Source organism: Procambarus clarkii, chromosome 12 (assembly GCF_040958095.1).
Source record: "Procambarus clarkii isolate CNS0578487 chromosome 12, FALCON_Pclarkii_2.0, whole genome shotgun sequence".
Taxonomy (NCBI): Eukaryota; Metazoa; Arthropoda; class Malacostraca; order Decapoda; family Cambaridae; genus Procambarus; species Procambarus clarkii.
Genome location: NC_091161.1, coordinates 1,029,851 through 1,055,618, shown reverse-complemented (window position 1 = coordinate 1,055,618; position 25,768 = coordinate 1,029,851). Strand labels below are relative to the sequence as shown.

At 47.6% G+C, this 25,768-nt stretch overlaps 1 protein-coding gene across 1 annotated transcript; it reads left to right on the top strand.

Annotated features, from left to right (window-relative positions):
- Positions 1-9,213: 9,213 nt before the first annotated feature.
- LOC138364178 (uncharacterized) lies at positions 9,214-13,859 on the top strand. The gene is made up of 2 exons (XM_069323507.1): positions 9,214-9,700; positions 10,088-13,859. Exon 2 carries the CDS (start codon positions 11,256-11,258, stop codon positions 13,857-13,859), a length of 2,604 nt encoding a protein of 867 aa, XP_069179608.1. The 5' UTR covers positions 9,214-9,700; positions 10,088-11,255.
- The last annotated feature ends 11,909 nt before the right edge of the window (positions 13,860-25,768 follow it).

Here is a 25,768-nt window from a genome sequence, read left to right as displayed (position 1 = left end):
TCAGCAATGAACTGGTAGCGAACCACACTGGTTCCTAGATGTATATGAATTTCTAGAAATACCCCTGCAATGTAGGCCTTTGAGGCTCTGACTTTAATTAATTAATACTACAGTCCATTCATTATTTCAAGTGATTATCCTTTTAATGATTATCCATAGACACTGGATCTCTAGTGTTATTCTAATGATCACTTTTATTAGTTTTCCCTCTTTTCTCAAAAGTGGGTGGTCCTTCGATTTATTAAATCAAATAACTAAATAATTGAATATATGAGTCAAGCCCCAGATATCCCACATTTTGGTCGACTTCGAACCGGATAGATAGCTTATAATCAAGCTATCCTCAATCATTATTAATTAATTAATCACTAACACCAATTATGTGTTAACCATTATTGGGCTATACAAATATTTCAATTACGGCTGTCAGCAGACTGTCCATTATAGCCTAAATTCAATCCATAATTACTGATTCACTCAAGTCAGTGAATTCATTAACATTTTAGGATCCAGTACACTAATACAAATTGCTGATCCCATACTAATTAATCATTACTAACCCTGATAACATTATATTCCACAATTAGGAAATACTTTCAGGCGTTAAATATTATTTACGGGTAGAATACTTGCCAAACACAATTAATTCTCTTGTGTTCATTTAATTTCTTATACACATAATTTCTACCAGTGTATATATTATATAAAATTACAAAATCCAAAAACATAGCACTATTTACACATTATTGCACCACATTTATTGTAGTTATTATGCCAACCCAACAGAGGTAGGATATTTCAGACTGACACGGTACTAAGATTTGTACAAATTCAGTCTACACCATTAGCTGCATTAATAGGTACGATTATTACCTAACTAGTACTGTTAGACAGTGCTGGTGCATTATTAATTTCTGTAGTGCTGATCCTAATGGGTGGGATTAACCATTTATTGTGTAATTATATTTTATTACATATTTCTATGTACATCTCTGAGTGTTACTGTAAGTTCACTACCCATCCAAGGCTGATTTTGAAGAGCTAAGCTAAGGAACACCTATAGTGATACCAAGGCATCACTCAAATCTTAGTTGCTTATTATTAGGTAGGTAGCTAACCTCTAAATGAGGTAAATTACAATCAGCCTCAAGAAAATATCAGGCTGTCAATAATTATACCTGCTCTACATAAAGGAGCAAGTACTATAGCTGTCCAAGTAGCTATATAAGCCCTATAAGGCTCAAACTTACAACCAGAATGGCTACTCCAGAAAAAACTGGAAGAATCTTGATAGATCTTCAAGATCACCTATCAAGACTACTTGTCAAATGTGACAACTGTTTAGGAACTAACTCAGTTGACGTCTTCAGGCTAATAAGTTCCACAAAGGTGGCTAGCCAAAAATATGACCATGTAAAGGATATAATCGAGTCTTATAGGAACATACTCCTTGTCAGTAATACTGACCCAGACGAATTGCGTCTGATAGAATCTGATCTTGCCGACTTTGAAGATATCATTCAAGACAAGTTAGACCAATATAACAAAGTGCTTGCGACACAAAATGTTCCTGAGTGATAGAACATTTTTTTAGTAAACCTACACCCGAGCAAGCACCCAGCTCAGATGAAATACATGAGCTACCTCAAAATGAGGAGGATACTCTAATCAATACTGATCACTACACAGGATCAACAACTGAAGTTCAACCTTCATTTTCTACCATCTCATCTAATACAACTTTATGTAATAATTTATTTACAGAGTCTGATCAATTTTCAGACAGCTCTTCTCAATATTCCCTGGATTCTATAAATTCAATGCATGACACTACTGAATTAACTAGCTCCTCACAGGAACCCAGAGAAACAAGTGAAGCTGCAGATGAAACTCTTAGTGAAGCTGCAATAATCAGTGAATCTGAACCAGAAAATGATAAAGCTGCAGCAGCAGCCGAAGCTGTAATTAAAGCTGAGGCTAAGCAAGAAGCCTTAAGCAACACAAGTAATGGCCACAATTACTCACACCAGCCTTCTAGAGTAAGTGCTAACAATGAGAAGACTGTTATAAAGCTTGTACACCAATTACTAGATTTGTCTCCACCAAAACAATCAGTTGACTCTTTACAAGCCTTTAGTTTTCAGCTTGAGTCACTGTTAAATTCCTTCAGTAAAGAGGTGGATCACCCAACTGCTGAGTGGATGACTAAAATTATCATCCAGAGAAAATTGTCTGGTGACACACTCAATAAATTATATGTATACCAGAATGGTTATGCCCTGTCAATGCAGGATATATTTACAGGTTTGCGCAATATAAGCAATCATTCAGCAAAACTTAACGCCTCTTCTGAATGCACCGAAACTGTACCCACATCAGTTTCCTTACCTGGAACTCCTAAAGTGACACTGTCGCTAGGTAATAAGGGTACTAATAATCAATGTAATAACAATAAGTCAAACACTGATTCATCAGTAAGGCCCAAGAGCCCCACAGGTGCTCCTAAGAGACCTAATAGTCCAAAGAGTACTCCCAAGAGCCCCACAGGTGCTCCTAAGAGACCTAATAGTCCAAAGAGCACTCCCAAGAGCCCAGTAATTGCTCCCCAGAGTACACCAAGTACTCACAAGAGAATAAATAACAAGCAAATGCAAGCAGCAAAACCATCATAACCTGCAGTTACTGTTTTACCTGAACCGGTAACCCCTAAACGAGCTGTAGGATGGGGAATATGCTTGTTTTGCAATCAAAAACATTTTCTGTACAAATGTACTAATTACCCTAATAGAGACACAAGAGTCAGACGACTCAAACATTTACACAAATGTACTAGGTGTCTCAAATCACATAATGTTGATAGCTGTGACACCCCACTGAACACCTGCAATAGGTATAGAAGGGGCAAGCATCATGCTGCACTGTGCAAATTTGTCAAGACAAATTATGTCAATCCTAGAATAGGAGGTAGAGAATCTATACCAGTACAGTGCTGCAAGGTGCGAGATGTGTACAGCGTAATTTCACCAGCATCTCAAGTGGATGCTGCTTTGCCTACTGCCCAACTTCAAGTAAAGAACAAAGGAGCCAAGATCACCACTCGTGGATTATTTGATCAAGGATCCCAGAGAACTTTCATTACTCAGAAAGCGGCAGAGGCACTCAATTTACAACCAATCAGACAGGTAAAATTAAACCTGTCCGGGTTCATGTTAAATCGAGGACCCCAAGAATACTCAGTAGTTCAACCGCTTGTACAACTAGGTCGTCATGTCAAGGCTATCCAAGTAAGTAAGTAATTATCAAAAGAAGGCACCAAACCGGGAAGGCTATGTAGCACCATCAAGTACGCAAAATAATCAGAGGGCGCTAAATATCACCAAGGATGCCAATACGAGAACAAAAACGCATAAGGCGAACGATATAAAAAGTATCCGAGTCACCAAGAATTCTATCGAGGGACAGGTGACCGCGAGGGGCGGTCGGAAAGCAAGACACACGCTCGTCCTGGAAGTCAGGACATTCAAGAAGGACATGCACGACCGTAAGAGGGACAATGCAACTAGGACAATAAGAAGCAGGGCGGCGCTCCATCAAGTGACCATGGGTTAAGCGAGTATGGCCAATACGCAACCTCGCCAGAGCTGTTTCCCACCGCCGGTTACGGTGGAAGGAGGACGGCCACGAGGAAACACAACATTTAAGAGTACGGAGCTTGTTACCAGTAACAGACAACCAAGAAGCCTGCCAACGGGAAAGGACTGAAGAATGGATAACCGGGTAAAAGTCGGAATACGGAATGCCTTTGCGAGAGATGGGACAAGAGCGGACAGCTTCCATGGCAGCAGCATCCGCACGCTCATTTAAAGACACACCAATATGGCTGGGAACCCAACAAAACTCAACCGACTTAAATTTACTGTGAACGAGAAACAGCCAATGCTGGATCTCGACAACTACTGGATGAACCGGATTAAAGGACCCGAGAGCAATGAGGGCACTACGAGAGTCAACAACAACCACAAAGGAAGACTGACAACGAGAAAGCAGGAGACGAAGAGCATAGAGAATAGCATAAAGTTCCGCTGTAAAGATGCTAGTCTCCGGAGGCAAGCGACACATATAAGTGCGATCAGGAAAAACAACAGAGTAGCCAACACCGTCCGCTGACTTAGACCCATCGGTGAAGACAGAAACGGAGCGGGAGTGAGAAGAAAAGTGCTCGAGGAAAAGGCGTTTTAGAACCGTAGGAGGGGTAAAAGCTTTAGTGATACGGGTCAAGGATGTACAAAACCGCGGAAGAGGGACCCTCTACGGGGGCAAAGAAGGAACAACACGAGGAGAAACATCAGAAATACGAACGGAAAGAGAATCCTGTAGGCGAGATAACCGGACAGAAAGAGGGAGGTGGTGAAGAGGAACAGGAACCGCAGGAGGGGTAAAAGTTAAAGCACGACAGAGGCGAGAGGAAGGATGTTGCAAGGACCGCGCAAGATAGCGAAGACAGTAGCGATCACGGCGGTCCTGTCCTGGAGAGACAGGAAGCCAGTGTCAACATACAAGCTAAGGATGGGAGTCGAACGAAAGGCACCAGAACTGAGACGCAACCCAGTATGGTGCAAAGCATCAAGACGGCGAAGAGTAGAAGGAGAAGCAGACGAGTAAGCAGGGCAACCATAATCGAGCTTAGACAGGACGAGAGAGGAATATAAAGCAAGGAGAGTGCGCCTATCTGCCCCCCAAGAAGTATGGGACAAGACCCGAAGGAGGGTAAGGGCCTTAGAGCACTCAACACGGAGGTAAGAGATATGGGGAGACCAAGACAAATGAGTGTCAAGGAATAACCCCAAAAGCTTCGCGGAATCTTTGTATTCAAGGGGATGACCATAAAGTGACAAAGAGGGATGAAGAACAACCCGTTTCCGCGTAAAAGTCATGGCACAAGTCTTAGAAGTAGAGAACTTGAAGCCATGACCTGTGGCCCAAGACGACACGGCATCAATGGCAAGTTGAAGCCGGCGTTGAAGGAAAGGCGAATCATCACCCTGACAACAAAGGGTAAGATCATCGACATAGAGAGCGGAGAAGACACCAGAAGGAAGAGAGGAAAGAAGACCATTGAGGGCAACCAGAAAAAGAGTAGTGCTCAGAACACTACCCTGGGGCACACCTTCGTATTGCTGAAAAGAGGGAGAGAGAGCGGTACCAAGGCGCACCCGAAAGGAACGACGAGAGAGGAAGCTGCGGAGAAAGAGAGGGAGATGACCACGAAGGCCAAAAGAATGAAGTTGAGATAGGATATGATAACGCCAAGTGGTGTCGTAAGCCTTTTCTAGGTCAAAAAGGACGGCAACAACGGAGGTCTTCGCAGCAAAAGCAGTACGAATATAGACCTCCAAGTTCACCAGGACATCTGTCGTGCTGCGGCACTTGCGGAAACCAAATTGAGAAGGGGAGAGGAGGTGATGGTGTTCCAGGAACCACATCAGACGAACGTTAACCATACGTTCAAAGAGTTTGCAGACACAACTTGTGAGAGCAATAGGGCGAAAGTCCTTAGGGGAAGTACCCAGAGACCCCGGTTTGCGAACAGGGAGGACAACGGCATCGAGCCAGTCCTCAGGGACTGACGACGACTCCCAGATCCGATTATACAGACTCAGTAAATACTGAGACGTGCTCGGAGGGAGATGGCGAAGCATCTCATAATGAATACCATCGGAGCCCGCCGCCGTAGAACCGCAGAGGGCCAGGGCAGAACGAAGTTCAGAGAGAGAGAAGGGATCATTATAAGGAAGCTGAAGATGAGTGCAGAAATCTAAAGGATGAGACTCAAGGACAGGTTTACGAAGAAGGAAAGATTGGGGAAGATGAAGACCAGAGCTAACAGAAGAAAAGTGGGAACCCAGTTCGGAAGCTACCTGCAACGGGTCCGCCACAAGAGTATCATGGAGGTGAAGGACCGGTGAAACATCGGGAACGAACTTACCCGCTATCTTGCGGATACGCTTCCAGATCTGGGCCAGAGGGGTTTCGGACGTAATTGTTGAGACATAAGATGCCCAACATTCACGTTTAGCCGTACGGATGGCCCTACGGGCCACCGCACTCGCTTTCCGAAAGAAAAGAAAAGAATCGGTCGTCTGCCTACGGCGGTGCCTCTTCCAGGCTGCACGCTTACAGCGGACAGCCCGAGCACAGTCCGCATTCCACCAGGGAACGCACTTCCGTGGACCCCGAGAGGAAGAGCGAGGAATAGAGCGGAGGGCAGCGTTGAAGACAGTGTCATGAAAAAGGAGGAGAGCGCGAGAGAGGGGCAGAAGGGAGAGGTCAGAGAGAGTAGCACTGAGGGAAAATAGGGTCCAGTCCGCCTTAGCAAACTGCCACCTAGGGAAAGAGAGGGAAGAGCGAAAAGAGAAAAAGGAAACAAGGATGGGGAAATGATCACTTCCATGGAGGTCATCAAGAACCTGCCACGTGAAATCTAAGTAAAGAGAAGAAGAGCAGAGAGAAAGATCAAGACAAGAAAGGGTGCGAGTCCGAGAGTCCAAATGAGTGGGCTCACCAGAATTCAGAAGAGACAGGGAAGAAGAGAGGAGAAACGGCTCAAGGAGGCGACCCCGGGTATTCGTCAGAACGTCACCCCAAAGAGAATGACGACAATTGAAGTCACCCAGCAGGAGCACAGGCTCCGGCAAGGAGTCTAGGAGGTGTTTCAAATCAGGAAGAGAGAGCGGGACACTCGGGGGGAGATAAATGGAACAAACTGTGTACCATTTCCCCACAAAGATACGAGCAGCAGAACAATGGAGAGGCGAAGGAAAAAGTAAAGGAACAAAGGGAACATCAGCCCGAATCAAGAGAGCAGAAGAATTAGAAGCCCCAGCAATGGCTGGGGGGGGGGAGAGAAAGGAATAGCCACGAAAACGACCAGGACGAGCACCAAGCATTGGCTCCTGGAGACAGACACAAAGGGGCGAAAACCGCGAAATCAGAAGTTGGAGTTCGAGGAAACTGGCGTAATAACCTCGAACGTTCCATTGAAGAATGGACAACGACGAGAAGAGAAAGGACAAAAACAGAGAACAAGGAAGAAACAAAGGCGAAAGAGCAACAGAGCACGTTAAAGAATATCAGGGTCGGGATCAGGGTCAGCAAAGTCAGGGTTAGGGGGCATGGGTAAACTGAGTAAAGACGGAGGGAAGGAAACGGGAGAACAGATCAGAGGCGGGCGGGCAGGGTCCGGAGGAGGAGGAGGAGGAGGAGGAGGAGGAGGAGGAGGAAGAGGAGACAACGGAGAGGAGCAGTCAAGGACAGCAGCAGGAAGAGGGGGAGTAGAAAGAGGGGAGTGCACCCCAGCAAGAGCAGCAACCGAAAGGGAAGCAGGGGCCAAAGAAACCTCCATAGCAGGAACAGGGGGCGCAAGCACTGAAACGGGAGGGGAAGGAGCAACAGAGCCAGAAGGAGGAGCTGAGGAAGAAAGCGAAGCCTTCTTACCCGCCGGGGAAGAGGAAGGAGAGGAGCCAGGCTTACGCTTCTGACTTAAAGAGACCGGTGTCCCAGCAACTACGTACCGGGCAACGGATTCCAGTGTCTCAACAGGAGAAGCCGAACGAGAGCACACACGACGGCCGTTAGGAGAGCGATGGACATCCGCCCGCACCGACAGGCGGTGGGGAGAGCCGATAGATGGAGGAAGAGGATGGGAAGGAGGATCGGAGGGGGACGAGGAAGAAGACACAGAAGACACGACAGACCGGGTAGAAGGAAGGGGAACCCCAGACAGAGGACCAGGAGGAGGATCCTTCGGGAGAGAACCCAAAGGGACAGAGGAGGGGGCAGTGGGCGCATCAGGGTCCAAGGCCCGGAAACGGTTGTGAGTCTGAGGAAGGCGGGAAGGACGAGGAGAGGAAGAGCGCAACACGCGAGCATAAGAGACATTAGCATAAGGCGGGAGCCGGCGAACCTGGCGCCTCGCCTCAGGAAAAGATAAACGCTCCCGGTGCTTCAAGTTGAGGACGGCTGCTTCAAGCTTGTAATGGACACACGCACGGGAGAAGGTAGGATGGGCCTCACCGCAGTTGAGGCAACGAGCCTGGGGAGAAGCGCACTCCAACTTAGAGTGACCTTCGCCACCACACAAAGGACAGAGAGAGACAGTCCCGGAGCAGCGGAGGGCACCATGCCCAAACCTCCAGCACTTGTTGCAGAGCCGAGGAGAAGGAATGTACTCCTGGACAGAGCACCTGGCACCAGCAAGAATGACAGAGGGTGGAAGGGTCCTACCATCAAAGGTAATCTTCACAACCCGGAGGGGTTGACGGCGACTACCACGAGGGGGACGAGTAAACGTGTCCACCTGGAGAATAGAATGGCCCTGGGCAGCGAGGATATGTCGAATATCGTCGTGGCAGTCGCGCAGGTCCCGAACACTGGTCGCAACATGGGGCGGGAGCAAAATAGTGCCAACACTGGCATTCAACTGAGCGTTCTTCGAGACCCGAACGGGGGTCTCGCCAAGGCAGGATAAGGCAGCCAAGCGGGAAGCAGCATCCTGAGAAGGAGCAGCAACGACACGTGTACCGAGACGAGTGGGGTTGAAAGTAATGGAGGCATCCACGGAATCAATGAGATGTCGATGGAGGGAGAAATCGTCAGGAGGCGCAGAATCAAGAGGGAGGAGATCAAAATATTTGGCCCACGAAGCGGGACCAAACAAGGCTTGATAGGTAGCAGAACTGGAAGGAATCGAGCGAGGGCGGCCGTGACGAGGACGGCGGTGAGAACCCCCAGAGAGAGAGAGGGGTTAAAAGGTGCAGTAGTTACAACCAGAGAAGGAGCCGCGCCAGGGGACGAGGTAGTCACCACTGGGGGCTTGGGGCTCGACCCAACCACAAAGGAGGGAGGGGAGCCAGAGGAAGGAGTCAGAGAGGCCAAAGGAGGAGTAAGGTCGGGGCCCAATGCAGCGGAGGCTACAGAGCCCGGTCTTCCAATACGGACCGACTCGGGGGCTTGGCCGCCCACCCCACGAGCCTGAGAAGGTAAACCAGAAGAAGCCGAAACAGGGGTTGTCATCTTGACGAAAAGAAGAATTCACTCACGAATGTGCCCCCACACCCACCATGGAGCCACAATTAGAGGCAGGACACCCAACAAGAAGCTATCGCCGATCTTGTCGGGGCCTCCTAGGGGTGCGTCGTGAGTATTGTTATGATCTCAGCCTACAGGAGAAACGAGTCTCCCTCCTTGAGAGTTATTCGTCAAGCCTGACCTAACTAGAAGGTCTAGCAAATATTGAGGTGATAACCCATATGTAAAATAGTTGTTTGGATATGTGTAACAGTTTGAGATTATGGGCAATGAAGGAGAAAACAGATAAATGACTGGCTAGGAGATGTGGACATTTTGCTGGAGGCGTGAGGCTCGCTTCCGGAGGACCTTGACCTCACTTGAGTGCCAGACATCGCAGGGGGAAGCCGCGCTCCGTTTGAGCTCCTGTCAGAAGGGAACCCCTAGTGATATATCTCGAAGAGAAGAGAAGTGTGCGGACGTACCAGCTGTGGAATCGAGCTGGGAACGTTGTGGTCTCAAGTCCTGGTCGACGAGCAGATATTAAATCGCCCAGAAGCATTATTGTGGGCTGTGTGGAGCGCCCTGACCAGACGCCGTCAGAGGGAAAGCGCCCTCGACCAATTAATCTGTGGTAAGCACGATAAACGCCAGTTCATAGTGATTGTTTGTAGTTGGTCGTGTGCCCAGCGACAGTAGCGATGTTTATTTATAGGTTAGACATGTTTTAATAAGGCAGAAGGCCTGAAATAGTAGAGTGAAGAGGGAGGAGCACGGAGCGACGTCCGTCCCCTCTGAGCTCTGACCGACGACTGAGGGAGCCCGGCTCCGGATGGAGGAAGACCCTCCCAGTGAGTGAGGACCGCCGCAGGCGAGGTGGAGTATGGACCCGCCCAAAACGGGGGAGTCCACTCTCACTGTATGTAGAGGACAGATAGAGGTTTGAGGCAAGCATATTGTGTGGTTATCTTTGTTTATGTGTTAAAGGGGAACATTTTATTGGAACGTCGATGGGTTGCAGGTTTGTCTTTGGGGAAGAAGTTGCTGAGAACTTCGAAGCCAGCAGATGATGTAGCTAATGAGACTCCAAGGTAGTGGAGCAGAGGACCTCGAGCTGTGAGGAGAAGCAGCAGTGAAGAGGAGTGTCACGTGCTTCTGTAGAGGTGGTGTAGCAGCCAAGAGAGCTGTGGAAGAACCTAACAGAAGGGTGAAGCACCGTAGTTGCACAAGGAAACTTCATGATAGCAGCCTGGAGGAGCTGCAGAGGATCCTGGTAGTGAAGCCCGGAAGAACCTAAGGATATTAGGGTTGTGAACTTCCAGAGGTGGAAGGGGGAAGTTCTGGTGGATTACTTATAGGGAGTTGATAGTGTTTGGTTGTCAGTAGCGTGCAAGACGCAGTGAGAGGTGAGTGACTGTTGGCATCCTTATGCCAAGGAGTTTTTTATACTGAAGTATCAATGAACATTTATACTGGTATATGTTATTGCATTAAAATGCTGATTTTCTATATATACATTATCTTGCTGATAGTGCAACAGTGTATGTAGGCTTGACCAACTTGAGGAGGTTAATAGAGTTCTGATGGTGTTGGAGTGCAACCTGATTGTGATATTATAGAGTATAGGATTCATTATTATTATATGTGTGTATGTATCGTGTATGTGCTTTGTCCAGTAAATGTGTCACAATTTGCTGGTGTTTGCCCTTGTCCTAGTGAGGCTTCCCAGGAGGTAGTAAAGAAGGAGAGAGAAAGAACCAAGAACCACTGCTGTGGACAGGGTAAGAGGTAATACTAGTAAGTCATAGGGGATTGAGATCATATCTCATAAGGAGAGAGTGGGGAGTCACAGCGGCTCAAGTGGGTGTGTGCACGTGACAACGAGGCTAAGTGTTGGAGCCGCATCCCCTAAGCGTGTGACGTTGAGCCCCTCTCCAAGAGCCAGAAGCGCCAAGGGTGATTTCCTAGTATAAGCACTCTGCCGAGTTGTGGGTTGGGTTGTCCATAGAGAAGGATCAACGACGACAACACCAACCAACCCACAGTCTATGATAAATTGGGGGCCCGTCCGGGATAGTGAACTGACACACCCACACCCTGTCCAAGAGTGGATTTGTACACCCCTGCTGAGATAAACTGTGTGACCGCAGGTGTATACTCTCTCTCTTGGGAAGACTCACAGGACAAAGATGGATAAGGTGCAAGCATTTGTGGAGTCAGGCAAGCCTGAGGATTTAGAAGGTTGCACGAGGGATCAATTGAAACAAATAGCAGAAAAATGTGGCATCAGGTTGAAAGCATCTAAAGTAGCTGGGATGAAGGATGAGATCCTGAGGCAGTTGAGAGCCAGAAGTGAAGCGGCAGAACAAGGAGCCCAGGAAGGAGCTGAAAGTAGAAAGGAGGATGATGGGCAGGATGACGTGAGATCCCAGGGATCGAGTAGGAGCAGCAAGAGTAGCCGCAGTAGTAGGAGTAGCCGAAATAGGAGCTTGGAGAGATTCCAGTTAGAGCTCCAGATCCAACAACAGCGTGAGGAGAGACAGTTCCAGCTGGAAAAGATGAAGTTAGAACTCCAGATGAAAAGGGAAGTAGAAAAAGAGAAAACCAGAATAAGGGAACTGGAGTTGGAACAAGAGAAAGAAAAAGAGAAAGCAAGACTAGAGGTCGAAAAAGAAAAAGAGAGAACAAAACAAATGCTGATAGAAGCGAACAGAACCTTGGCTGAGCAAAGGATTGAACATGGGTTGCCAGAGAGCACCACCCAGGTATCACACCCACCAGATGTTAGGGTTAGGGAGAAGGACATTCCCTTGTTTGTGCCCGAAGAGGCAGAGAGCTTCTTCGAGCATTTTGAGAAAGTAGCCAGTATCAAGGAGTGGCCACAGGAGGAATGGGCCCAGCTGGTCCAGTTAAGATTGACCGGTGCAGCCAGGGAGGCATACACCCAATTGTCACTGGAAGAGTGCCAGGATTACGCCACAGTAAAGAGCAGCATATTGCGCTCGTTTCAGTTAACCCCAGAAGCTTATAGGAAGCGCTTCAGAGAGATGGCGAAAGTTGGAGCGTGTACGTTTGCTGAGACAGCAAGAGATCTGGAAAGACGATTCCAGAAGTGGATTGAGGCTGCTGGAGTTGGATCTTACGCTGACCTGAAGCAACTGATGGTCATGGAGAAGTTCTTGGAGATGATGCATCCCGAAACAAAGTTCAAGATCCAAGAAGCAGGGATAAAGGAGGTGAAAGATGCCGCAGATAGGGCGGATATGATTACTGAAGCGTACAAGAGCTTAAGGGAGAACAGAGTGAGAAGCGAGGCGAGACGCAGCAATGGCAGACCCAATGGAGTCTGGGGAGGAAGAAATTATGAGAGACCCAGAAGAGTCTGGGATGAGAAAAATTTTGATAAATGGGTAGATAAAAGTAAGTACCCTAAAACTCAGAAGAGTAGGTCGCGCACTTCATCTGAAAGTGAGGATGGAGGAGCTAAACGAGAAACCAATCGTTATCCTGGAAATCGAGAGTCCAGTAAAACCCCACAGAGTGCAAGTAGTGTACCTGGCCCGAGGAATTCTCATGCGAGTGGACAGAGTCAGAGCTACTCTGGTACATATAGAAGAGACTTTTCACAGATGAGATGTTACCAATGTAACGGTTTGGGTCACGTGATGCGAGATTGTAGACAGGGCAAGAGAGTTGTGACCCTGGCCATGTGTGACCCCCGAGGTAAATATACTAATGTGTTCCGAGACAAACCACAGAGAGCGAACTTAGTGAACGAGAAGTATAGGCCGTTCATGAGCAAAGGTTGGATCAGTGTAGGAGGCCAACCTGAGGTAGAAGTTGGTATCTTAAGAGATACCGGAGCTAATCAGAGCTTGATTGCGAGAAGCCTGATTGGGAATGATCGACGGTTAGCTGGCAGTGGGAAGATGAAAGTATATGGGTTATTGTCGGAGAGTGACATGCCCGTTTGTACTGTCCAGCTAAGGTCGGAATATGTGTCGGCAGTGGTGATGTTGGGAGTGTGCCCCGACATACCTATTCCAGGAGTCCAAGTGATCCTGGGGAATGACTTGTGCGGGACAAAGGTGTTGCCGAGAGTCGTAGCGGAGACTGTGCCAGAGGAGTGCCCAGAAGGCCACTGCACGGGTGGGACACCTGAGAGTGTGAACCTGACTGACATCCGAGGAGATGAGTCAGGAGACCGCCAAGCCATTGAAAACCCTGTCTCGGTAGTGACGAAGGCAGAGGTGGCCGACAAGGAAGACGCTGGAGAAGATGATACAGTGTCGATTCAGCCGGTGGAAGATATCGACGTAGATATAGCATGGCTGTTTGATGAAGGTCCAGCCCAGGAAAATGAAGTCTCGGTGAGGTCAAAAGTGAGGATGACCCAGCCGAAGAAGAATACTGTGAAGAGAGTTGACCTGAGTAGAGCCCAGACTGCTGAAATTAAGAGTCGGAAGGCGAATGCAACTGTGCTGAGTAGGAATGAGGAAGGATGTGGACATACCGAGGACGGGAGTAGAGCGTCACGTTGTCCACGAGCACAGAGGCATATGGATAGTAGAGTTAAGTTGTTTGAGATGTCAAGAGTTGACACGTTTCGCAGACAACGTGGAGAAGAGATAGTGAAGAAGAGTAATAGCCGAGAAAATGAAAGGAGAAGAGACAGTATGTGTGGAGAGATGCTTACGAGCACACAGGGAGAGGTAAAGCGACATGTACTGTCGAGTGCTGTTGGATGTAGCACAGCACTCGGAGAAACTTTTAGGGAACGAAGAAAGAGTTGAAGGAGAAGAAATGGAGTTGCATAGAGGTAAAAAGTGTGGGGAGAGGAAGATGATACAAGCATGGAGGAATAGAGGAAAGCCGAGGACTCGGTGGGAGTCGAACAGGATGAGGTCTCGGATATATGAGGAGACGAAAGGGAGGATCGTCGGTGAAGACGAGGGAGTGAAGTATGATGACAGGAGACGAAAGTATAATGGCGGTAGATGGAAGAGTGAAGACGACAGAGGAGGTACAGACAGTAGATGTCTGACTCTGGACGTGAAGAGAAGAAGACGAGGAAACGGAGGGTGGAGACAGTAAGTAGAGTGGACCAATGGAGTGCAGGCGTCCAAGGAGGACAGCCTAGCCAAGAGGTGCCAGAGAAGTCAAATCGTTTGTGAGAAGACCATGTTTCTGGAGAGTTGTGAGCCGGATGTTGCAAGGAGCAACGAACTAATTGTAGACTCCTAAGAGAGTATATCGGGTGAAGAACGAGACAGTGTGGTGGCGGATGTATTACCCCGAGCTTTGCCACTGGAATAACTCTCAAAAATAAGGGGAGGGGAGTGTTATGATCTCAGCCTACAGGAGAAACGAGTCTCCCTCCTTGAGAGTTATTCGTCAAGCCTGACCTAACTAGAAGGTCTAGCAAATATTGAGGTGATAACCCATATGTAAAATAGTTGTTTGGATATGTGTAACAGTTTGAGATTATGGGCAATGAAGGAGAAAACAGATAAATGACTGGCTAGGAGATGTGGACATTTTGCTGGAGGCGTGAGGCTCGCTTCCGGAGGACCTTGACCTCACTTGAGTGCCAGACATCGCAGGGGGAAGCCGCGCTCCGTTTGAGCTCCTGTCAGAAGGGAACCCCTAGTGATATATCTCGAAGAGAAGAGAAGTGTGCGGACGTACCAGCTGTGGAATCGAGCTGGGAACGTTGTGGTCTCAAGTCCTGGTCGACGAGCAGATATTAAATCGCCCAGAAGCATTATTGTGGGCTGTGTGGAGCGCCCTGACCAGACGCCGTCAGAGGGAAAGCGCCCTCGACCAATTAATCTGTGGTAAGCACGATAAACGCCAGTTCATAGTGATTGTTTGTAGTTGGTCGTGTGCCCAGCGACAGTAGCGATGTTTATTTATAGGTTAGACATGTTTTAATAAGGCAGAAGGCCTGAAATAGTAGAGTGAAGAGGGAGGAGCACGGAGCGACGTCCGTCCCCCTCTGAGCTCTGACCGACGACTGAGGGAGCCCGGCTCCGGATGGAGGAAGACCCTCCCAGTGAGTGAGGACCGCCGCAGGCGAGGTGGAGTATGGACCCGCCCAAAACGGGGGAGTCCACTCTCACTGTATGTAGAGGACAGATAGAGGTTTGAGGCAAGCATATTGTGTGGTTATCTTTGTTTATGTGTTAAAGGGGAACATTTTATTGGAACGTCGATGGGTTGCAGGTTTGTCTTTGGGAAGAAGTTGCTGAGAACTTCGAAGCCAGCAGATGATGTAGCTAATGAGACTCCAAGGTAGTGGAGCAGAGGACCTCGAGCTGTGAGGAGAAGCAGCAGTGAAGAGGAGTGTCACGTGCTTCTGTAGAGGTGGTGTAGCAGCCAAGAGAGCTGTGGAAGAACCTAACAGAAGGTGAAGCACCGTAGTTGCACAAGGAAACTTCATGATAGCAGCCTGGAGGAGCTGCAGAGGATCCTGGTAGTGAAGCCCGGAAGAACCTAAGGATATTAGGGTTGTGAACTTCCAGAGGTGGAAGGGGGAAGTTCTGGTGGATTACTTATAGGGAGTTGATAGTGTTTGGTTGTCAGTAGCGTGCAAGACGCAGTGAGAGGTGAGTGACTGTTGGCATCCTTATGCCAAGGAGTTTTTTATACTGAAGTATCAATGAACATTTATACTGGTATATGTTATTGCATTAAAATGCTGATTTTCTATATATACATTATCTTGCTGATAGTGCAACAGTGTATGTAGGCTTGACCAACTTGAGGAGGTTAATAGAGTTCTGATGGTGTTGGAGTGCAACCTGATTGTGATATTATAGAGTATAGGATTCATTATTATTATATGTGTGTATGTATCGTGTATGTGCTTTGTCCAGTAAATGTGTCACAATTTGCTGGTGTTTGCCCTTGTCCTAGTGAGGCTTCCCAGGAGGTAGTAAAGAAGGAGAGAGAAAGAACCAAGAACCACTGCTGTGGACAGGGTAAGAGGTAATACTAGTAAGTCATAGGGGATTGAGATCATATCTCATAAGGAGAGAGTGGGGAGTCACAGCGGCTCAAGTGGGTGTGTGCACGTGACAACGAGGCTAAGTGTTGGAGCCGCATCCCCTAAGCGTGTGACGTTGAGCCCCTCTCCAAGAGCCAGAAGCGCCAAGGGTGATTTCCTAGTATAAGCACTCTGCCGAGTTGTGGGTTGGGTTTGTCCATAGAGAAGGATCAACGACGACAACACCAACCAACCCACAGTCTATGATAGTATACGCCCCACAAACGCCACCTTAAGAAACCGACAGTCCGTCGAGATCGGGTTCAGTGACGAAGTGGGGATTGACAATAAAAGGTTCCCCTCGCTCTCGACGTCGGGTACTGCAGTTCTACGGGTGCAAGAGTATGCCTCCTCAAGCACCCGGGCGTCAAAATAGAAGAAGTCCAAGGGAAGAACCAGAACGAGCAAAAGGTCGGCAGGAAACGGCAAGCAGATAGGAGAAGAGGGGGGAGAAAACGAAACAGAAGGAAAAGGAAAAGATGCCCAGCAGAATTGGAGAGGACGGCAGCAGGAGCACAAGGCTAGAAAAGGGCAGAGGACTGTCCCAAGGAGCATCACACTCCGGCAGCCGCCCACTAAGCCCCCACACGGCGACAACGAGCTGAGCGGGGAGGGGGCAAGGCTATCCAAGCCATTGTTGTAGATCAAATACCTTTTGACCTAAATATTAAGGGTCAGGGGTACACAGCCCACTTCCTGCAGAAACGTGAAATTCATTTGGCTGACAACAAGTTAAACATCTGACCGCCTTAAGAATGTAAATGTACTAGTAGGAGCAGACTACTATTACCAGTTCATAACTGGACATGTTAAACGATTGGGCATGAATATGCTCCAATCTGCAGGTGGCTGCTAACTTGCTGGTAAAGTTTTGAATGTGAACAAGCCTAGGCCTGCCAACAATAACAAATTAGTCAGCAGTAAATCAATTCTCCAGCAGCCAGCTAAAATGAGAAACACAGCTGAGTAATAAACCCAGATTGGATGTAGTACAATTAGTATTCGCCGAGAAGTTTCATAGTTCTCAGTGGAAAACCAGTGGTCTGTACCTAAACAAGTACAAGTCACAGCGACCACGCCATTGAATCCACTGCAGACCTAGAATTATTCTCGACAAGTAATAATTGACAACACTCAGTCTCCCTAGGTAATTAATAATATTAGGCTAGAGAATCTAGCACTCCCTAGGTAATTGATAATATTAGGCTAGAGAATCTAGCACTCCCTAGGTAATTGATAATATTAGGCTAGAGAATCTAGCACTCCCTAGGTAATTGATAATATTAGGCTAGAGATCTAGCACTCCCTAGGTAATTGATAATATTAGGCTAGAGAATCTAGCACTCCCTAGGTAATTGATAATATTAGTCTAGAGAATCTAGCCCTCAATGCATCTAGCATTTCCTGAATTTAACAATACTATAAAGTCATCAAGCAACTTCTATAATTATAAATTCACTGGGACCAAAGTCCAAATACTTGCGCTTAAGGTTTGCCAAGAAAACCTTATTAATACAATGTTTCTGCACTAAGAGTTGCTGCTTGCCTCTCCCTCCCTCCCCTCCTCCTCCTCCACCACTACTACTGCCTCTCCCTCCCTCCCCTCCTCCTCCTTCACCACCACTACTGCCTCTCCCTCCCCTCCTCCTCCTCCACTACTACTACTGCCTCTCCCTCCCATCCTCCTCCTCCAACACTACTACTGCCTCTCCCTCCCCCCGTCCTCCTCCACCACTACTACTGCCTCTCCCTCCCATCCTCCTCCTCCAACACTACTACTGCCTCTCCCTCCCCTCCTCCTCCTCCACCACCACTACTTGCCTCTCCCTCCCCTCCTCCTCCTCCACCACTACTACTGCCTCTCCCTCCCTCCCCTCCTCCTCTTCCATTAACACTATTGTCTCTCCTTCCCCTCCTCCTCCTCCACCACTACTAATGCCTCTCCTCTCCCACGTCCTCCTCCAACACTACTACTGCCTCTGCCTCCCTCCTCTCATCCTCCTCCACCACTACTACTGCCTCTCCCTTCCCCTCCTCCACCACTACTACTGCCTCTCCCTCCCCTCCTCCTCCTCCGTCACCACTACTGCCTCTCCCTCCCCTCCTCCTCCACTACTACTGCCTCTACCTCCCCTCCTCCTCCTCCACCACCACTACTGCCTCTACCTCCCCTTCTCCTCCTCCTCCTCCATTACTACTACTGCCTTCTCCCTCCCCTCCTCCTCCTCCACCACTACTAATGGCTCTCCTCCCCACCTCCTCCTCCAACAATACTACTGCCTCTCCCTCCCCTCCTCCTCCTCCACAACTGCTACTGCCTCTTCCTCCCCTCCTCCTCCTCCCCCACCACTACTAATGCCTCTCCCTCTCCTCCTCCTCCTCCAACACTACTACTGCCTCTCCCTCCCCTCCTCCTCTTCCTCCATTACTACTACTGCCTCTCCCTCCCCTGCTCCTCCTCCTTCAACATTACTACTGCCTCTCCCTCCCCTCCTCCTCCTCCTCTATTACTACTACTGCCTCTCCCTCCCCTCCTCTTCCACCACCACTACTACTGCCATTCCTCCCGTCCTCCTCCTCCAACACTACTACTGCCTCTCCCTCCCCTCCTCTAACACTACTACTGCCTCTCCCTCCCCACCTACTCCTCCACCACTACTACTGCCTCTCCTCTTCTCCTCCTCCTCCACCACCACTACTACTGCTTCTATCTCCCTCCCCCTCCTCCTCCTCCACCACTACTACTGCCTCTCCTTCCTCTCCTCATCCTCCCCACCACTACTGCCTTTCCCTCCCCTCCTCCTAATCCTCCATTACTACTGCCTCTCTCTCCCCTCCTCCTCCTCCACCACTACTACTGCCTCTCCCTCCCCTCCTCCTCCTCCTCCTATCCACTACTACTGCCTCTCCCTCCCCTCCACCTCCTCCACCACCACTACTGCCTCTCCCTCCCCTCCTCCTCCATTACTACTGCCTCTCCCTCCCCTCCTCCTCCTCCACCACTACTACTGCCTCTCCCTCCCCTCCTCCTCCTCCTTCTCCTCCACCACCACTACTGCCTCTCCCTCCCCTCCTCCTCCTCCACCACTTCTACTGACTCTCCCTCCCCCCCCTCCTCCTCCTCCACCACCACTACTGCCTCTCCCTCCCCTCCTCCTCCTCCTCCTCCATTACTACTACTGCCTCTACCTCCCGTCCTCCTCCTCCACCATCACTACTGCCTCTCCCTTCCTCCCCTCCTCCTCCTCCAACAATATTACTGCCTCACCCTCCCCTCCTCCTTCTCAACCACTACTACTGACTCTCCCTCCCGTCCTCCTCCACCACCACCACTACTGCCTCTCCCTCCCCTCCTCCTCCTCCTCCTCCTCCAATACTACTACTACTGCCTCTCCTTCCCCTCCTCCTCCTCCTCCTCCACTACTAATGCATCTCCCTCCCCACCTCCTCCTCCAACACTATTACTGCCTCTCCCTCCCCTCCTCCTCCTCCACCACTACTACTGCCTCTCCCTCCCCTCCTCCTTTTCCACCACCACTACTACTGCCTCTATCTCCCTCCCCTCCTCCTCCTCCACCACTACTAATGCCTCTCCCTCTCCTCCTCCTCCTCCTCCTCCACCACTACTAATCCCTCTCCCTCCCCTCCTCCTCCTCCCCACTACTACTGCCTCTCCCTCCCCTCCTACTCCACCACCACCACTATTGCCTCTCCCTCCCCTCCACCTCCTCCACCACCACTTCTGCCTCTCCTTCCCCTCCTCCTCGTCCTCCACCACCACTACTGCCTCTCCCTCCCCTCCTCCTCCATTACTACTGCCTCTCCCTCCCCTCCTCCACCACTACTATTAATTATCCCTCCCCTCCTCCTCCTCCATTATTACTACTGCCTGTCCCTCCCCTCCTCCTCCTCCACCACCACTACTGCCTCTTCCTCCCCTCCTCCTCCTCCTCCATTACTACTACTGCGTCTCCCTCCCTTCCTCGTCCTCCTCCACCACTACAACTACCTCTCCTCCCCTCCTCCTTCTTCACCACCACTACTGCCTCTCCCTCACTTCCTCCTGCTCCACCACCACTACTAATGCCTCTCCCTCCCTCCCTACCTCCTCATCCAACACTACTACTGCCTCTCCCTCCCACCCCTCCTCCTCCTCCAACACTACTACTGCCTCTCCCTCCCCCTCCTCCTCCACCACTACTGCTGCCTCTCCATCCCTCCCCTCCTCCTCCTCCACCACTACTACTGCCTCTCCCTCCCATCCTCCGCCTCAAACACTACTACTGCCTCTCCCTCCCCTCCTCCTCCTCCACTATTACTGCTGCCTCTCCCTCCCGTCCTCCTCTTCCACCATTACTACTGCTTCTCCCTCCCCTCCTCCTCCTCCACCACCACTACTACTGCCTCTCCCTCCCTTCCTCCTCCTCCACTACTACTGCCTCTCCCTCCCCTCCTCCCCCTTCTCCACCACCTCTACTGCCTCTCCCTTCCCTCCTACTCCTTCTCCTACATTACTACTACTGCCTCTCCCTCCCCCTTCTCCTGCACCACTACAACTGCCTCTCTCTCCCCTCCTCCTCCACCACCACTACTGCCTCTCCCTCCCCTCCTCCTCCACCACTATTACTGCCTCGCCCTCCCTCTCCTCCTCCTCCTCCACCACTACTACTGCCTCTCCCTCCTCCTCCTCCACCACTACTACTGCCTCTCCTTCCCCTTCTCCTCCTTCCACCTCTAATTATATGTAAATGTTAAATGTTTCCATCAACTTTCATGCAACTATGAAACAACATTTAAAATTTATAATTTTGTTTTAAACCAATAAAATACAAAAATTTAATATTTATACATGAAAACCTAATTTTGTTAATACAGAAAAAAAACAAATAGTGATATGAAAGGAAAATCTTAGCTAATCATAAATGATTATATTAGGATCTTCTAGTAATATAATTTTTTTTAAATGTTTAACATATCAGTCAATTAGCAACATTTACATTTTATATAATGTATTTTAAGGAATTATACATAAATTTAATATTTTAACATGATATTAATGTTATTAGGACACATAAGGGGACAAATTGTATTTAAGGAGGAAATTTTAGCAAAATCATGAAGACAAATTAATTCCAATCGTCAAGTAACTAAATGCCTTAAGAATGTTACATACAGTCATTAAATAACATTCACAGTTTATTAGTGAATTTTACTGAAAGAACATAAATTTGTTTTTATATATGTAAAATGTGTTTGTAATACATCAAAAATAAATAGTTTTAGAAAACAGTATGTTATAAAACTTATATATGCTATTTTTTGTAATTAAATGTTGCTCAAATACATTCTGCAGCATTTTCACAAATTACAATTCCCACAACCCTTTGGCAACGTTTGTGAAGGTTGCAACAACGTGTTATATGTGGTGGGCTTTAACCCCATTACCAACAGCTCTCAGTAATATTTTTGGGCACAGATATTTCATCAAATCACTTCACCATGCTGGGGCTACGTGAGTAACATTTGTGCTGCAAGCTTGAATGGTCCCTCAAGTTAATATGCAACAGAAAACTTTGGGATCATTTGGGGAAAACTTGGGAATTATTATGAACATATTGAAGCATATCTTTTTCTTTCAGGAGCTAAAGTAGACCGGAATCCTCTTGTACTGTCTCTGTTGTGTTTTGGTAACTACACTCTTATGTCTGCCATAAATGTAGAGCTGAGTATGTCTGGCTGACTTGTGTCCACTGTACAGCATTAGCGAAGTTGGTTAGACCGATTCTGCACATTGTCCCATCTGTTGCATTGTTTTTCAAAAGTCTATAATATCATTTTCGTTGTCAATTGAATAATTTAATTTTCTTGCAACTTTTTCGAAACAGTTGCAAATTACCCTACATCATCCTGTCTCACGTACTTCCCCCAACAGCTTCCTGTCTCACGTACTTCCTCCCAACAGTTCCTGTCTCACGTACTTCCCCCACAACAGCTTCCTGTCTCACGTACTTCCTCCCAACAGCTTCCTGTCTCACGTACTTCCTCCCAACAGCTTCCTGTCTCACGTACTTCCCCCCAACAGCATGGTGTCATCTCAGGCTGTGGACGGCAACAGCACGACGCAGTACCACTCACTGGGCACCTCCCCGTCACTGTCCTGGTGGAGGGTCGACCTGGGAGCCTTCTTCACCATCACCTCCGTCGACATCCTCCCAACCATCAACGTTGCTTCTCGGTTTAGGAAAGTGGAGGTGCAGTGAAAAATGTATGGAATTACTTATTACCAATATTCTTGTATGTATATGTATTGTGCAAACAATTTTGTCATAGACATTTTTGCTTAGCAAGTGCAAAATTGCCCTATTATAGTCGGGTGTGCTGGTGTTTTTACAGGTCAACTCACATGAGATAGGGGAGGGGTTCTGAGAGGTGTGAGCTACAAGGAGAGATTACTGGAACAATCCCTCATGTTGCTGGAAGACAGAGTTAGAGAAGACATGATCACCACATACAAAATTCTCAGAGAAATTGATTGGATAGATAAAGACAGGTTATTTAACACAGGGGCACACACATAAAATTACACAGGTGAAAGTTCTGTCTCCAAATGAGCCATAGAGACATTAGAAAGCACTTTTTTAGTGTCAGAGAACTTAACAAATAAAATGCATGAGGAAAGTGATGTGGAAAGGTAGACTCCATGCAGAGTTTCAAATGTAGATATGATTGAGTCCAAAATGCTCAGGAATCTGTACAACAGTTGATTAACAGTTGAGAGGCAGAGCCCAAAGAGCCGAAGCTCAACGCCCTCCCCCCCCCCACAAACACAACTAGGGTAGCACAATTAGGTGAGTACATGGTCTTAGAGTCACCTCACAGACGAATGAAGCAGAAAACCCTGATCTCCCTCAGTTCTTTATCTGAGGGTGAAGGCCAGATGCTTGTGGTTGGCCTCACACAACTTTCCAGGGTCATATGTGATTGTATAGGGAGTGCCACAGATGGGTCAGAGTCGACCCCTGCCCTACTTTAGGTAGAATTGACTCTTATTGGCCAATCGTTAGGTAAATCTGGATCCTTTAAAGACGGAAATGTTGGTTTCGCTGTCCCTAGAGGTATTCATTAGACTTTAGCTGTTCATGATAATGGTAGAGGAGTAATGGAGTCTGAACCTCTGTCATGTGAAGACCCTTGACAGTGTGATCCTTGATGTATATACATCCTTAATGTAAAATTCCTTCAACAAGCTGTATGTACTGTAGCCCACCTAGACACTGGGCAGTGTCTAGGGTGGTCTACATTAATGTTAAGGAACACTTGGCTGTTCATGAGACCAATGTAGGCATGTAACACATGAGGAATTGCCCTCCAAGGGGAGAATGTTTCATGAAGGTGTCAGCCACTGTTGTGAGAGTGATAATATTGGCCGCCAATATTAGTGGACTTACGAGGTTATTCTTGACAACAAGTTATAGAGTAGAAAGAAGAAGAGAGAGGAATGTCAGGAGGAAATTTTGTCTTGAGAGTTTTTGTGTACTGAGCCACAAGGGAGGGAAGAGTGGGGCACCTTGTTGGCAAAGATGTAGAGAATTCTAAAGTGTGATCTATGGATAGTGCTGAAGTCCTTTAGTCAAATTTAAAAGAAAAAATTCTCCTTTTCAGGAACATGGAGCACATCAATTTCAACTGCCTCATTTAGAAACACTTTAGCTAGGATGTTCACCTAAATTAATAAACTAAATTATTAAACTATTTCAGTATTAATTAAGCGGGCGAAGTGAGGTAACCATTTCCAGAATGACCAATACACAATAAGCGCCCAGTTTCCGGTCTCCTTCACTTGGCCCGCAAAGAGCTGTGAGGTATGGTAAATATGTGTTAGGTGGTTGACCAGACCACACACTAGAAACTGAAGGGACGACAACGTTTCGACTTGAGAATGGTCCAGGACGGACCGAAACGTCGTCGTCCCTTCAGTTTCTAGTGTGTGGTCTGGTCAACATACTTCAGCCACGTTATTGTGACTCATCGCCTGCAGGTGTTAGGTGGGTTAAATACCAGAACAAGTGATCTAAATTAACATCACTAATTCCCCAGTGTAGTCTGGTTTCCTCTATAGGCAGAAATAAACAAAAGATTTACAGAGGTTGTGGTAGCAATTAGGGTATAAGCAAACATATACACAAGTACAACCCAGCAAACATATTTTCATTTTCCACCCGTTTTAAAACCGATATTTTATTGTTTTACTCATGATTTAAATTACATTTTATACAGTTTATTTTGAATTTGTAAAAACGATTTAAATATGTGAGGCCATAACGTTTTAATTAATAAAACTTGTTTTAATGTTATGATATTATAAAGCAAAGATTTTAAAAACGTTAATGCTAATTATTAATTATTGTAATTATTAGGAATAATTATTTATCTATATTGCATTTAGAAAGAGACAGAAAGAATGGGAGAGACAGAGAAGAGAAACAAACGGACAAAGGCAGACAGTGGGAAAGGGACAGAGATGCAGGGGGAGTGAGAGACAGAAAGAGAGAGGAGAAAAACAAAAGGAGAGCTACAGAAAGATATAGGAAAGAAAAGACGAGAGACAAAGAGAGGGAAGGAAAGAGAGAGAGAGAGAGATAGGGGGAGAGAGAGAGAGAGAGAGAGAGAGAGAGAGAGAGAGGGAGAGGGAGAGGGAGAGGGAGAGAGAGAGAGAGAGAGAGAGAGAGAGAGAGAGAGAGAGAGAGAGAGAGAGAGAGAGAGAGAGAGAGAGAGAGAGAGAGAGAGAGAGAGAGAGAGAGAGAGAGAGAGAGAGAGAGAGAGAGAGAGAGAGAGAGAGAGAGGGAGAGAGAGGGAGAGAGAGGGAGAGAGAGAGAGGGAGAGAGAGAGAGAGAGAGAGAGAGAGAGAGAGAGAGAGAGAGAGAGAGAGAGAGAGAGAGAGAGAGAGAGAGAGAGAGAGAGAGAGAGAGAGGGAGAGAGAGGGAGAGAGAGAGAGAGAGGGGGGGGGAGAGAGGGAGAGAGAGAGAGAGGGAGAGAGAGAGAGAGAGAGAGAGAGAGAGAGAGAGAGAGAGAGAGAGAGAGAGAGAGAGAGAGAGAGAGAGAGTTAGTTCCCACTCTGACTTAACCCCATTTATACTAACTCTCTGTTTCCTTTGGTATAGCTATGCCCTAATCCAACTTAATATAGCACCCCCAATACCATGAGCCTTTATCTTTTTAATCAGTCTTTCATGTGGCACTGTATCAAAAGCTTTGCTAAAGTCAAGGTTCATAACATAGCAAACCTTATCACTATCAACTGCCTCAACTATGCTGGAATAAAAAGATAGCAAATTTGTTACATATGAACTGCCATTTGTAAAACCATGTTGTGACTCGTTTATTAATTTATGTTTCTCAAGATGAAAACGAATGGTATTTGCAATTATCGATTCAAGTAACTTTCCCACAATAGACGTTAAGCTAATTGACCGATAGTTTGATGCAAGTGATCTATCTCCTTTCTTAAAAATTGGTACCACATTAGCAACCTTCCACGACTCTGGCACTCTGGCTGACTCTAATGATTTATTAAATATGGTATACAATGGCTCGCAAAGCTCATCTTTGCATTCTTTAAGCACCCTGGCAAACACTTCATCCGGCCTTGGGGAT

Coding starts and splice junctions, on each gene's coding strand:
- LOC138364178 (XM_069323507.1), top strand. CDS start 11,256: ATGGATAAGGTGCAAGCATTTGTGGAGTCAGGCAAGCCTGAGGATTTA.